At 43.2% G+C, this 14,342-nt stretch overlaps 1 protein-coding gene across 2 annotated transcripts in view; it reads right to left on the bottom strand.

Annotated features, from left to right (window-relative positions):
- Positions 1-14,286, bottom strand: part of NMT1 (N-myristoyltransferase 1) — a 32,201-nt gene extending 17,915 nt beyond the window's left edge. The window contains exons 1-2 of one of the 2 annotated variants that reach the window (XM_002919751.4): positions 14,111-14,286; positions 2,666-2,774 (exon numbers count right to left, since the gene is read on the bottom strand). In XM_002919751.4, coding sequence (XP_002919797.1) covers positions 2,666-2,774; positions 14,111-14,241 — 240 coding nt within the window. In that variant the 5' untranslated portion in view covers positions 14,242-14,286. The remainder of the gene's footprint in view (positions 1-2,665; positions 2,775-14,110) is intronic. The other variant, XM_034641733.1, reaches the window with a different exon arrangement.
- Positions 14,287-14,342: the final 56 nt, after the last annotated feature.

The following is a 14,342-nucleotide window of genomic DNA, read 5'->3' as shown; positions in this document are numbered from 1 at the left end:
CTCACTGATGGGCATTTTCGTGGTTTTGTTCTTCAGCTTTACAAAAAATGCCGTAATGAACTTTCTTGTACATCTATCTTTGCTCACTGGGATATGTATTTCTGTCGGATAAAGTGTAAGAAAGAGACTTTCTGGGTCAAAGGATATGCACATTTGAAATTGTAAAATATATCATCAACTTGTTCTCTAAAAAGAGAGTATCAATTAATAACCCAGTGAACGGTGTGCTCATTTAATTAATATGAGTTAATAACCCAGTGAGCACATGTTTCTCCTGACCCTCATCATTAGATTTACCAAATCTTAAACTTTACCAATCTAGGAGGAAAAAAAGATATTAATTTTAATGTCTCTACTGTCAATTTAGCTATCTTTTCATATACTGATTAAACATGTATTTTTTTTTTAAGATTTTATTTATTTATTTGACACAGAGAGAGACAGCCAGCGAGAGAGGGAACACAAGCAGGGGGAGTGGGAGAGGAAGAAGCAGGCTCATAACCGAGGAGCCTGATGTGGGGCTCGATCCTATAACGCCGGGATCACGCCCTGAGCCAAAGGCAGACGCTTAACCGCTGTGCCACCCAGGCGCCCCAGCATGTATTTTTAATTGTGTCAACTGCCTACTCATTTCATTATTTTAAAATGACTGATTTGGGGCGCCTGGGTGGCACAGTCGTTAAGCATCTGCCTTCGGCTCAGGGCGTGATCCCAGCATTCTGGGATCGAGCCCCACATCAGGCTCCTACACTGGGAGTCTGCTTCTTCCTCTCCCACTCCCCCGGCTTGTGTTCCCTCTCTCGCTGGCTGTCTTTCTCTGTTAAATAAATAAATAAAATCTTTAAATAAATAAATAAATAAAATGACTGATTCACGTATTACAAATATTTGCCCAGTCTGTTGTTTATCTTTTTAATTTTTACAGAGATGATTTAGATTTGTCAATTTTTCTTTTATGACTTCTGGGTCTTATGTCAGGCTTATGATTATATAAAAATACTCAAAATTTCTTCTTCTATTTTTACTTTACCACTTTTTTCTTTTTCATTTAGATTGAGAAGGACAAGGAGAACATAAACTAACATGTTTACATTGCTCATTCCTGGGAGGTAGGACAAGTGATTTTCTTCTTCTTGTTAGGTTTTTCCTAAATTCTTGATATTGAATTGCACCCCTCTCACAAAGAGGGAAAGGGACGCTATGTAAATGGAATTTTGTTAAATGTTTCTAATTTCAAAGAGAACCATTTTGATACACGCTGGAGCTCAAATCCCCCTGGAGTCTTCCAAACACCCGCTCCCAGACACACAGTGAAACAAATACAAGTCTCTAAAGCCAAAGCACGGGCTTGGGCTGGAATCTCTGACCCAACAACCTGGCTGAGCCACTGCCCTCATCTTTAAATGATTTTTTTTTTAAGTAGGCTCTATGCCCAACATGGGGCTCGAACTCACAACTCCTAGAACAAACTTGCATACTCAGTGCGCCTACGTGGCTCATGTGGTTAAGTGTCTGCCCTCAGTTCAGGTCATGATTCCGGAGTCTCGGGACTGAGTCCCAGGGTGGGCTCCCTGCTCAGAGGGATGTCTGCTTCTCCTTTCCCTCTGTTCCTCCCCTGCTTGTGCGCACATGCTCTCTCTCAAATAAATACATAAAATCTTAACCAAAAAAAAAAAAAAAAAAAGAGTCGCAAGCTCTACCACCTAAGCTAGGCAGACACCCCGCTGCTCCCATCTTGAAAATGAGGAAGACACCCACCACCCTGGTAGGGATGTTGAAGGTTTGGGGTTAATTTAAATGAAGTGCCTGGCAAGAACCTGGCCAACATGGTGGGGGTTCTTTTCTCCCCATTGTGGATTTAATATTGAGAACGGTAAAAAATCACTCAACGAGGTGAGAGTCAAGTTAGAGCACGACATTTGTGGCATAAGACAAAGTGTGGCTATACTGGAGTGAGACTGGATTTCTTGTGAGGCTTAGACACTGTTCTAGAGGTCACTGTAAGAGAGGGATTATGTGTTCAAGCTTCTCCTGGGATCTACGCTGAAGGGGGCAGCACTTAACCTGAAAGAAAAGGTTTTCTTGTCTAAATGTTGTTTTATCTCCAAACCAATTCCTCCCCGTACTCCTGGGTCTCAGGTCAGTGTGTCAGCCTTCGGCCGTCCATCTAGGCCAGCGGTTCTCCGCTGTGGAGCTCAGCAACGCGCTCTGTGGTTTCCTCGCGGTTTCCCGCACGAGCACGACGGCAGGCGGAGGATGCTCACGACCCATACAGGGCAGCCTTAAAAAGAACAGGCCTCTTCTTCTCCCAGCGGTGGGGACTTCAGACAGAAAGGACTGAGAACCACTGCTCTAGGCAGCAGGGGCTGTCCCGGCAGACTGCTCTCGGGCACCTAGCACAGCACCACATGCAGCTCTGTCCCTGGACGTACTGAGGGGGCAACATGCTCCGGAGACAGTGTCTAACCTGCTGTGGCTCTTAAGGTACCAAAAGCAGTTCCGTCACCTAGGTCTAGGGCAGCAGAGGGCGGCAGAGGGATGAACGCCTCAGCTTGAAGTAATACCAGTGGAGATCGTCAGTCTGAATTGTTCCTATACGTTGACCCCCACACTCTCCTCTGAAAAAGCAATTCTCAGTCACACGAAAACAGAGCCTTCTTGTTACCTTCACAGGCTGATCCTGGGCTGAATCTGTCTCATTGCCTTTCTCTTTCTTCTTTTTTTGTTTCTTTTTCTTCTTTTTGGCTCCAGTGTCGTTGGCTGGACTCAAACCACTGTAAGACGAAGTAAATACGATGCAGAGTTTGTAAAAAATCATCTGTTTTGAACTACATTGACAAAGAGCTTTCTGTGGAGCCAGACCTTCCTTCCTCAGGCCTGTTGGCTTCGAAGCTGACTAGAGAATCCAGATCCCAGAGGGGCACTTGGAGGACAGCAGCAAACACAGCTCTCCTCACTCCCACCAGCTCTGTGGGGTGGGCGGGGGTGGGGTGCTGTGCGAGAAATGTCCTATTTGTTTAAATGGACCTTTTCAATTCTTGCTTTTATTTTATGTTTATTTTCTTCAGGTTGCTAGAGTGCTGGCACCAAAGGCAAATGATCATTGGTAACAGGGCATTCGTACCACCACCACTTCCTTAGGGCCCCGAATTTAAAATGATGACAACCCTAAGCGGTCTTTTTGGAAACCCTTCCTCCCACCCACTGCCACCTCCCAGGGCGTCAGGTTCAGTGAGATTCCCCAGCTGGGATCTAAAGCTCAAGGCAGTTCTGCAAAGGGAGGAAGGAAGGAGGAAAAAGGCAGTTTTACATTGCTGCGATCTGTGTCCAAGCTAGTGAAATAGTCGTGAGAACTGCCTACATCGAGCCTGCAGGACCTAGGGCGACAGTCAGCTGGCTCAGACTGGGTGATCACCACGGGCAAAACCCTGTACCTGGGATCTGGGGAAAAGAACAGAAGCACCCAGCCACTCCTGCCACAAAACAACTATAGGAAACATGCCTGTGAGCCCAGTAAAGTGGACATGCCCTCTGCATGCCACACCCCACTAATGCAGCAAAAAAGTCTCACAGCCACATTTAAACGTCTCCTACAGCCTTGTATTTTTGTTTTTTGCGATCTCTCAACATCTTTACTGAGACACAAATCATATTATACCATGTTTCTTTTACATTTTCCATTCATTTGCTCCCTAATGTCTTCTCCCAATTCTTGTTGATTTCTGGGTTTCCTTTATTTTATTTTACCTTTGTATTGGGTTTCCTTTATTTTATTGATGAATTTTAAGGTTCACCTTGCAGCTTAGCTTTCCTAATTATGGTTGGACAGTTGATCCTTGAACAACACAGGGGTTAGGGGTGCTGACCCACCATCGACAGTCGAAAATCTGCATGTAACTTTTGACCCTCCCAAAATTGGCTATTAATAGCCTACTGTTGATGAGGCCTTAACGATAACATAAGTCAATTAACACAGGTTTTCTAGTTGTGTGTATCATACACTGTATTCTTCAAACAAACTAACCTAGAGACAAGAAAATATTATCGAGGAAAGCCAAAGGAAAATACATTTATAGTGCTGTGTTGTTAAAAGTTCACATGTAAGTAGACCCGGGCAGTTCAAACTCGTGCTGTTCAAGGGTCAAATATAGTCGGTTTCTGCCATGTCTAAACTGATTTTGGCATTCTGAGAATAATGCCTAATGTTACTCTGCCATCTTCCCTGGAAATCTTCCATTAAAAAGTCCAAATTAGTAGTCCCGCCTGAAATACAGTGAACCTTAATCTGCAGGATCAGCTAAGTGCAGGGTGTTAGCTGTATATTCTAGATAACCAATTTTCAAAGAATTAAAATAATATAAAATACATTTTTCATACCATTATGATAAATTCCATTTAAGCTTTATTTTATAATTCAGAAAGTGTACCCGTTCTTAAAATGTCTTGGGGTGAATATGAATATGAATTATCCTCTCGTAACAAGTGGTACTGTGTAGGGAGAAGGCAATCTGCAGCCATGAGCTGCATTTCCTGTGGGAGATGTACCTATTCCTAGGCCTGGGAGGAATGCTGGCGTCCAGACTTCATGACCTTACACTTGGACTAAAGTTACCTCTAGCCTGTACTGGATTTCCCTGACTTTGCCATCTTTCCGCATCATCGTAAATTCTAGTCAGCTGTGGGACTTAGCTCTGTGAAAAGGTTTTCCATATTAGAAAGTGTGTCCCTCCCATGCTAGAAAGCCTACAGTGACAGCAGCCTCTTAATCTGGAAGGTATCGAGCCCAACTTTTCCCGAGCCCCATAACCCTCAGTTCCCAGCTAGCTCACTCACTCTTCCCTTGCCCCTCCCAGAATAACTGCCTGCACCCATCTGCGAGGCCTCTCAATGTCCCCGACGCAGGGAGCCTATGAAGTCGGAGATCCAGGAAAGGCTGGAGGTTACTTCAGTCCAAGTGCACCTCCTAGATATTATCTTAATGGGACACAGAAGGCATACCATGAAAGGAAGACCAAAAACATTCAAAGGGGGAATAAGGTGAACTCCTTAAAACCAGATGCTCTGCAAAACCCTCAAGGCCATGGCCAGGAAGTCATTTATGGCCTAAAGAAAAATTTTTTCCACTTAGTAATTCAATGTTGTTATCATCTACAGACCTATTTGTAGCCTGTAAAAACTCTATGTGGTTTTTAAATTCCAGACATATTCTCACTTCAGTCTCAAGATTATGTGGAACATTATAAAATTTAAAAACTGTTTGATGTTAGGAAACAAAGCAGTCTCCCACCATTGATACAATGTGTAAGTCCTTCATTTCAGCTTATGGAATGAGTTACCTGGTCCTTGTATATGAATTATCATAAAAATATATTTTAAAATAATTCTATGCATAAAAAAGGTCAAGGCAAAGAATGGCTGTGTATCAACCTTTTGGACACTTACTAAACACATTTTCACATAAGGAAAATAGAAATTATTTTCTCCAACTTCAGAAATCTTCACAAGTAAACCACTAAGAAACGACCTTCCTGCCTCTGTTCTGCTATCCAGCGAGACACTACGGAGCAGCCATCGCCTCGTGGACCCCACTTTTGTGGAAAGATCTTAGACTGAACTGTTGTTCTCTTTTATGCATCATCAATATACATGCCTGACAAACTTAGACCCAAACTAAACCCAGAGAGCAAATTTCATTTTCCTTGTACTGGCCTGAATTTGCACACGCAGCTACTGAGCAACAATCCTGTTTCAACTTGCACTTCAAGCCCAGAGACAGATGAAGAACAAAGGAAAGTTAAAAGAAAGAAGAGTCATTTTCGAAGAGCTGCCAGGTACCAAGCTACATCCACGAGAACACATCATGAGCTCACTATGGTCTCACGGTCAACAACCCAGACAGAAGGACAACTGATTCAGAGAAGAGATTTCTTTTTTTTTCCCCCAAAGATTTTATTTATTTGTGAAAGAGAAAGAGAGAACATGAGGACGAGCAGGGTGAGGGACAAACGGAAGCAGACTCCCCGCTGAGCAGGGAGCCCGATGCGTGGCTCCATCCCGGGTCTCCCAGGTCTCTGGGATCATGACCTGATCAAAGGCAGACGCTTAACCGATGAGCCACCCAGGCGCCTTGAGAAGAGACCTCCAAAGAGCTCACTAGGGTTTAGTTTTCAAGGTGATCATAGTAATTTTAATTATTCAAAAGAAACCAAGCGCAGAGGCCTTGAGAGTAAGTCTTCAACAAGCCTCCCAGGAAGCCAAAACCATTTCAAAGAGCTTCAATTTGGATTTGGGGAGAACCACACCAGAGAACCCCACTGAAGCAGGCTAGTCCTTCTCTAAGAATTCACATCATTTTTAAAGGGACCTGAAGTCCACACCCAGTGGGCAGATATCCCAGGGTGTGTAGGGATTCCGCAAATTGAAACAGCTATCTCTTAGCACTCTAAGCCTGGCAGTCACCTTGACACACTCCAAAGACATGGGCCAGAACCATGGAATACAGAAAATCAAAGTCTGACTTTGGCTCATTTGGTTCTAAAATAATGAGCAAAGAATTAATGAAATTTGCCTTCCTGGGGAAAGGGGGGCTCCCTACGATGGAAATGGACATAGGAGTTCACATAAAAATTTTAAAGTTTACACTCTAAAGCTGGTAAACTCAAGTCATTAATGACCAACCTAGCGAATATGGGACACATTAGCAGAATGACAGAGCGAGGAACAGGGAAGACAAGCAATAAAAAAAGTCATGACAAAAATTTTTTTTTTATAAATGTAGGCTCTATACCCACCTTGGGGCTGGAACTCACAACCCCAAGATCAAGAGTCTCATGCTCGGGGCGCCTGGGTGGCACAGCGGTTAAGCGTCTGCCTTCGGCTCAGGGCGTGATCCCGGCGTTATGGGATCGAGCCCCACATCAGGCTCCTCTGCTATGAGCCTGCTTCTTCCTCTCCCACTCCCCCTGCTTGTGTTCCCTCTCTCGCTAGCTGTCTCTATCTCTGTCAAATAAATAAATAAAATCTTTAAAAAAAAAAAAAAAAAAAGAGTCTCATGCTCTACTGACTGAGCCAGCCAGGGGCCCCAAGAAATGTCATTTTTTAAATGAAGGCCCAGATACTCTAACTTCAAACACAGAAATCCCATGGATGCTCTGGATAAAGTCAGGGCTCGGGGGAGCCTCAGTGATGATTTCTAGAAACAGAAGGCAGTGCCAGGCTGTGGAGTGGGCGGGAGGGAAGGGCCCGCTGACAGATGAGCAGCCCGAGCACAGAACTCCCAGATAACATGACAAGCAGTAAGGGTCCGTAACGCAGGCCTCCTCTCTGTCCCACCGGGTAACAAAATCCACTCAAAGGTGCGTGATTGCGGAACAGAAAGCTGTGCTTGTGGGGGAGCGCAAGCTCAGCCACCGGCGCCGGAAAGAACCTCAGGGTCACCCGGCTTAACCTGCTGTTTACACAAGTGGAAACCCAGACACGTGAGGCAAACTGGGCACCAACTAACCAGCTGGTACCCAGGGACAAGCCACCAATCTCTAAAGACATGGACACTCCTTCCCAAACACCGCGGTCTTGGTTCTGTGGGAATTCATCGGAGCCTCCTCCAAAGCCAAAAGACACTGTTTCATCACACGAGGCCCTAAAACAAATTTCTGTGGATCACAGGAGCACTTATGAAAGGCAAGGAGGAGAGTGCAACACGCTTTATCCAAAAAGCCTCCTCTGACTACACTAGCTCTCACTGGTAGCTAGCTAAGATTACAATCTCCCAAATGTTTCAATACTTTACACAGAATAATGCGTTGCTTCCTACCTTCCCAGTGAGATTAAAAATTTCCTGATTATGGGGCGCCTGGGTGGCACAGCGGTTAAGCGTCTGCCTTCGGCTCAGGGCGTGATCCCGGTGTTATGGGATCGAGCCCCACATGAGGCTCCTCTGCTATGAGCCTGCTTCTTCCTCTCCCACTCCCCCTGCTTGTGTTCCCTCTCCCGCTGGCTGTCTCTATCTCTGTCAAATAAATAAATAAAAATCTTTAAAAAAAAAAAATTTCCTGATTATAAGGACATCTGATACAGCTGTATCCTACAGCACCCCCAGCTGCACCCAGCGCACAGTTGAGAGTTCAACAAACCATGTGCTTGACTGACGCTCTCCAGCATAACAGACTAAAATAAAACCCTGAAAAGCCAGAGCCCAAAAGAGGGTCAGCAAAACATCTCCAGTAGCATTTCCACAGGACAGCTGTGTTAACAGTCCATGAGAGTGCGGAGATGCCGTCCTCTTTTGAGCCACTGGTTGAGATTTTAAATAATCAACTTTCATATTAAATTATCAACTTTCTTATTTGTCATCTTCTCCCTCCTTAGGACCTGTCCTATTCCTAGAAAAGTTCAACAAAAAAGCTCCACTGAAAGTATTTTAAATGGCTCCACTGTCTTAAACACAGACTACGGGTTTAGTTTTGATTACGAGATCAAAGAAAAAAAAGAGTTCAGAAAATAAAATTCACAACTTTTGGTCACTTATTTTCTACCCCTAAGAACTGGAAGTTAATTCTTTGGGCTAAAATTCAAAATTTCCAGAGAAACCTATTAAACAAATCCTAGGCTCTAACATCCTTGTGTTTCTACTTTTGGATATCGGGAAATCCTTCTGCAAATCCATTTATTTCTGAGGTGTGATATGTTCACCAATAATCCTACCAGTACTCGGAAGGCCCCAAGAGGTGAATGCAGTGGCATACAGGGGCACCCGGGTGGAAGCCACACGGTCTGACTCGGTCTCAAACGTCTATCCTCTGTACTGCCGTGACTGCAGAGTCACTTACAGCAATGCCCCAAACTCAGTCCCACCCATCAGTTATTTATACACAAAACTCTGTGTGAATCCTAGATGATGGGGAAAAAAAAAAACACTTTAGTACTGCCATCAAGGTACCCCAGGAGGCCTGTGAAAAGAACAGCAGGTTGTGGGAAGGGATTACAAAAATTGCTTTTGCTGCCATCCTCTGCCCTTCCTGGGACAATTGGCCAGAATTTTGAGGGTGAACAACCCAGTTCCTGCCACGGAGAATAACTGGTTGCTTTTGTTTTTGTTTTTTTTTTAGGGGTCACAAAAGCTCTGATATACTAAACTGTTTAGAACGGGACTGAGACAGAAATGTAAATTCCATATCCTCTGGGTTGCTTTGGTGAGCCACACTGTAACCTGGCAACTCTGAGGTCAAATCAAATGCTGTTCAGAGACCATTTTCAGTAATTTTCTGAGCAATGACTCACTGCTGGCAGAAATTTCACACACTAGAATGACCTCTGCAAAAGATACTTGTCCAACCATCTCCATCACCAACTGGCTACCCTAGTCTGGGAAAGTTCATGGGCTACTGAATGGATTCAAAGACAGACTCACATTGCTGCAGAGTCAGGAGGCAGAAATGTAGGCAGTAGGGAAAAGAAATCCAGCAAGTTCACAATGGATCCTCCAGGGTGTCAAAGGAAGAGGTAGAGACGCAAATCCCAAGCCTCACTACCAAAACTAAATCAGTCTTTGTAAGTGAAGTCTAGACGATAATCCACGGAAGGGGCTTAGCACAGCAGCCAGCCCACAGTAATAATAGCAACAGATAACATTTATCACACGCTTGACAACAGTGTAACCTCTTCAGCTGCCTCTCCAAGTCAGCAGTAGTAGAAAAAATTTCTAAGCAAGTATTGACCCTGTCGAGGAATTTTAGTCTAAGTTTGTTTTTTTGTTTGTTTGTTTGTTTGTTTGTTTTGGCCCTCTCAATAGAGAACACCATGTTTTGTGTGCTTTAAATGCAACAATCCCAAGAGCACCCTCCTGGAGGAATCAGAAGAGAGGCTTGAGGGTAGAGATTTCAGACAAGGTTACAGAGAAGAGCTGAAGAAGCTCTTCCTGAAGTTATTAAATCTATGGTCCCCGAATCTATGGACTCTGCAGGCAAAGGGTTAAGTGCAGACTTACTAAAGCTGGCAAATTTGGAAGTGAGCACATTAGTTAAACAATGTGAAAAATCAGCAGAACTGGTGTGCCATGAGCAGCAGTCTCCCTGAAATAGGCTCTCATTTGCTTTTCATTTCTTCTGCTTTCCAGACTCCTCTTTGAAGCAGCTCTTGATTAGTTTTCTTTTTTAATTGCCACTTAATTGGAAATAAAATTAGAACACTTATTTGATATCAGTGATGAGGTTTCTCTTTTCATTTCTGCTTTGATCTAGTTTTGAAAAACCAAAAGCTGAAGGGAGAAATTAAGAAAAAGGGACGAAAAAGACTTCTTTCCAAGAGCTAGATGCAGATTAAGTCACCAAATAAATATGGAAAGAACCACTCTCGGAGAATCTGAAGAATAAAACAAAAGCAAGTAAGACTGGCTTTATGGAATTTCCTTTCAAAAAGCCCTTTGTTTTCTCTTAAGTTTCTACACAAGAGATGACAGCTCAGGACTAGTGAGGAAAACTTACAAGAACTCATCTTAACTTGTCCCCATGGAGTAAGAAAGCAGGATGGGAAAGAGACATCCTTACCAAAGGGATGCCTTACCAGCATCTCAGTGGTATCAATCACACTGTAAAATAAATTCTAAAAGAATCCTAGGAACAAAATCATATAGAAGCCCTTTCCTGTTCCAATCATCCAAATAAACTTTACTTGTTTGTTAACCCAAAACTAAAATCTACTGCTAGCTAATAAGGTTTATTCTTTAGTAACAATTCTTGGAAAGACTTTCACTAAAAACAAACAAGCAAATTAAAGCATATAGATGAATGGTGAACTGCAGGGGGTACAGCATTAAGATTATCTCAGTCTGGGGGTGCCTGGGAGACTCAGTAGGGTGAGCGTCCGACTCTTGGTTTCGGCTCAGTTCACGATCTCACGGGTCCTGGGATCAAGTCCCACGTGGGGCTCTGCGCTCAGCAGGGAGTCTGCTTGGGATTCTCTCTCTGCTTCACCCCTAATTCCTGTGCACACCCAAGCACACACACTCTCTCTCTCAAATAAATTAAATCTTAAAAAAAAAAAATTATCTTTGACTCTTCTCCCACTTGCTCAGCATAACTTATGTCAGGCAAGTAACTGGGGGAAAAATGCTGCCTGCCTTTGTTGAGTAGATTAAAAAAAATATAGCATATAGAAAAACTGTAGAGATACATACATAAAAAATAAACACACACAATATAAAACATACACTGCATGTATGCATGTGCACAGATATATGTGTTTAAACGTATATGTGAAATCTATACTCATCAAATGTTTAATTATGGCCGTTTCATTAGTGTAAAGTACTGTGAGCCCATCTGGAAAGGAAGGCCAAGAGAATAAGGGTTAGTCTGAACTGTCATTAACTTTTATTTCTATTGTACTGTAGACTCATTAGCATCAAAAGGAGATGCTCCCCTTCAATTCTTACATCACTTTTGAAAACATTTTTAAGCAATATTAAGATAAGAAAATTTCAAGAAGCCAAAAAAAGTGGAAAATTTCCACGACAGATTGTAGAATCCCCGATTTCTGTAGATATTTCATAGGAAACTGTAGTTAAGGCTCACGATGAGACTGACTTGGGGTAAGAAAGTGTGTATGTAAGAAAAATCTGACACTCTTCCCTTCAGTGAGGAGAAACTCCACCAACACTGAACTCTGAATTTTAACATTTGCCGTTTGTTCATCCAGCAAACACTCACTAACACCCATTAAGTGCCAGGCATCTCAAAGACAGGGTCCCTCTACTCGGGCACCTTACAATCAGGTGAGGCAGGGACTGGACACATATTATTTAACTACTGTTATAAATGCTACAAAAAACGAGGTATGGATAAGAGCACAAGCTGGGGAAAGGAGGACAGGGAAGATTTGAAGGAAAAATAGGAGGGAGAGGCCGGGCTGTATTCCCCATGTTACCTCATTTAATCCCTACAACTGGAGGTTAAGTAACTTTCCCAAGGTTACAGGACAACTAAGTGTCAGAACCAGGCTTTGAACCCAGGTATGAACGAAACCCAAAAGCCATGCTCTTTCTGTGCCGCACTTCCTCTTCACAAAATAATTTCCTCTCACAATTAATGGAAAAAATTAACTCCACTTCAGATTCAGAGCGCCAGAAGTAGCCTGTCCTCCAAGGTAGGTCCTCTGTTTTTCACCTGCCACCTCCAAACTCTTACACAGACCTCTAGATTTGAGATGCTAATAAATTTGTTCACCCAGACCATATATAACCATCTACAACAACAATAACAACAAAATACCGTCAAACTTTAAGTTTGCCACTTTGTTGTACTATAAATAAAACACAGAACTCTGCCAAATAGTTTTGCAAAGTGATTCACAGATCATAGGGAATAAAACCAATTAAAGAGCTACAGACGATGGCCAGGGCAACAGTAAAAGCAACTACACACAGAGCAAAGAAAAAGCTGTACTTTCACTTCTGAAATGACTTTTGACTTTAACAACTCTCATCTATAATTAGGATTTCTACTCAGGAGGGCTGCACTTTCCCTTCTTCCTGTTCCTATTTCCTCTTTAAGAGCTCTTCCTTTTTTAGGAATCTCAAACTTCACGGCTTTTGTTACATGAGATCTACTGTGAGTTGTAGCAAAAGAACACACTCTTATAAAACCAGATCTGACAAACTTCCTTTTCCTCTACATTCTTCTTGTGATTTTTTTAATGCTGGTCAAAGAACATAAAAGCTAGATCTTTTAACCTAAGGATTCATCACAAGCAGATTACAAACTACTTAATTAATCCTTTGTTCTTCCATCTCTACGAAGCAGTGGATTTTTTTTTTTAAGCTTATCCAAAGATTTCAACCTTTACCTTTACCTACAGGACTACCGCTAATACTGCAAATGACTTCATGACTATGAAAATGGGACTACCACACACATGCACAGAATCAGACCACCACAGACTCACCCAAAGTTATACGTCCAAAAAAGTCTCTCATAACTTTCCGTTAAAAAACATACACGTAAATATAGACAGGGACAGAGCTTCAGCACCAGCCACTGTAACAATAGGAAGAAAGAAGAATGATAGGGTGTGGCTTACAAGAATGAAAACTGATTTGGAAATAGAACTCAACACTGAAACAAACGCTTGATGAAATTCCTTCTGCCCAAGTAACAAACAGTTACTAGTACGCAAGACTCTGAAGTACAGGAGATGCAGTATTAAATCCACTTCCAAACCCTGTCCAAACTGCACCATCACTCAATTTCTTGAAGCTTTGAGGCTATTTCACAAAGTTAACAGAGCAAAGATCCTGGAAGACGTAATTATATGTTGTTCAGGAAGCTTATAGATTATCTGGAAAAACGGGCACCGTATACATCAAAACATTATCATACAGTAATTACACTGTAGGGTTTATAAGGTAAGTTTGTATTTTGAGATTCTTCTGTTAGTGATATTTTACAACATAATTATGGTTTGTACAATCTGATATATTTCCTCATTGAAGGTGAGCTGCAGCGAAATGTTTTATTATTCGTTTATTGCTAATCACGTTGTTCACACACATCTATAAGTAACGTTCCCTTTTTTTTTCTTAAGATTTTATTTATTTATTCGACAGAGAGAGAGACAGACAACGAAAGAGGGAACACAAGCAAGGGGAGTGGGAGAGGAAGAAGCAGGCTCACAGCAGAGGAGCCTGATGTGGGGCTCGATCCCACAACGCTGGGATCACGCCCTGAGCCGAAGGCAGACGTTTAACCGCTGTGCCACCCAGGCGCCCCAGTAACGTTCCCTTTGAACTGTACTGTTAGGTTGACCCGTGTTGTGCCACCGACAACCACCGTCCAACATGCTCTTTTCCCTGAACGCAGGTGAAGGACACGAGTGCAACATAACACAGAAGAACTTTTATATAATAAAAGTATTGAATGTCTCCGGCCCTTAATATACTGAGCACCCACCCTGGTAAATGACAAAGACAGCAACCAATCGCCAGGCAGGATCCCAATGTCTCAGCCAATTAGAATATGGGGGTGGGGTTACCCTAAGCTCCCGGTGACTTCCCCGCACCCCAGAGACCCAGGTTGTGGGAGACTGGACGGGAATTGGACTCCGAGGATATCATTACCCCCGGCTGTAGCTGTTGTCCTCCTCGTTCTCGCAATCGCTGCAGTGCTCATGGCCGTTTCCGTTCCCTTCCATCATCTGAGGCAGCGGAGGTGCCGGCGGCTTCACTGCTGTCTCACTCTCGTCCGCCATCTTGCGTTGCTAGAGCCGGCCTCCGCGCCTCGCTACATGGGGGGTTCCTATTGGACGAGAGGAACTTGCGATATATTCTGGGTTTTGTAGTTTTTGTGTCG

Source organism: Ailuropoda melanoleuca, chromosome 13 (assembly GCF_002007445.2).
Source record: "Ailuropoda melanoleuca isolate Jingjing chromosome 13, ASM200744v2, whole genome shotgun sequence".
NCBI lineage: Eukaryota > Metazoa > Chordata > Mammalia > Carnivora > Ursidae > Ailuropoda > Ailuropoda melanoleuca.
Note: the sequence above shows the minus strand (reverse complement) of the source record. Positions and strands in the feature narration are given on the sequence as shown.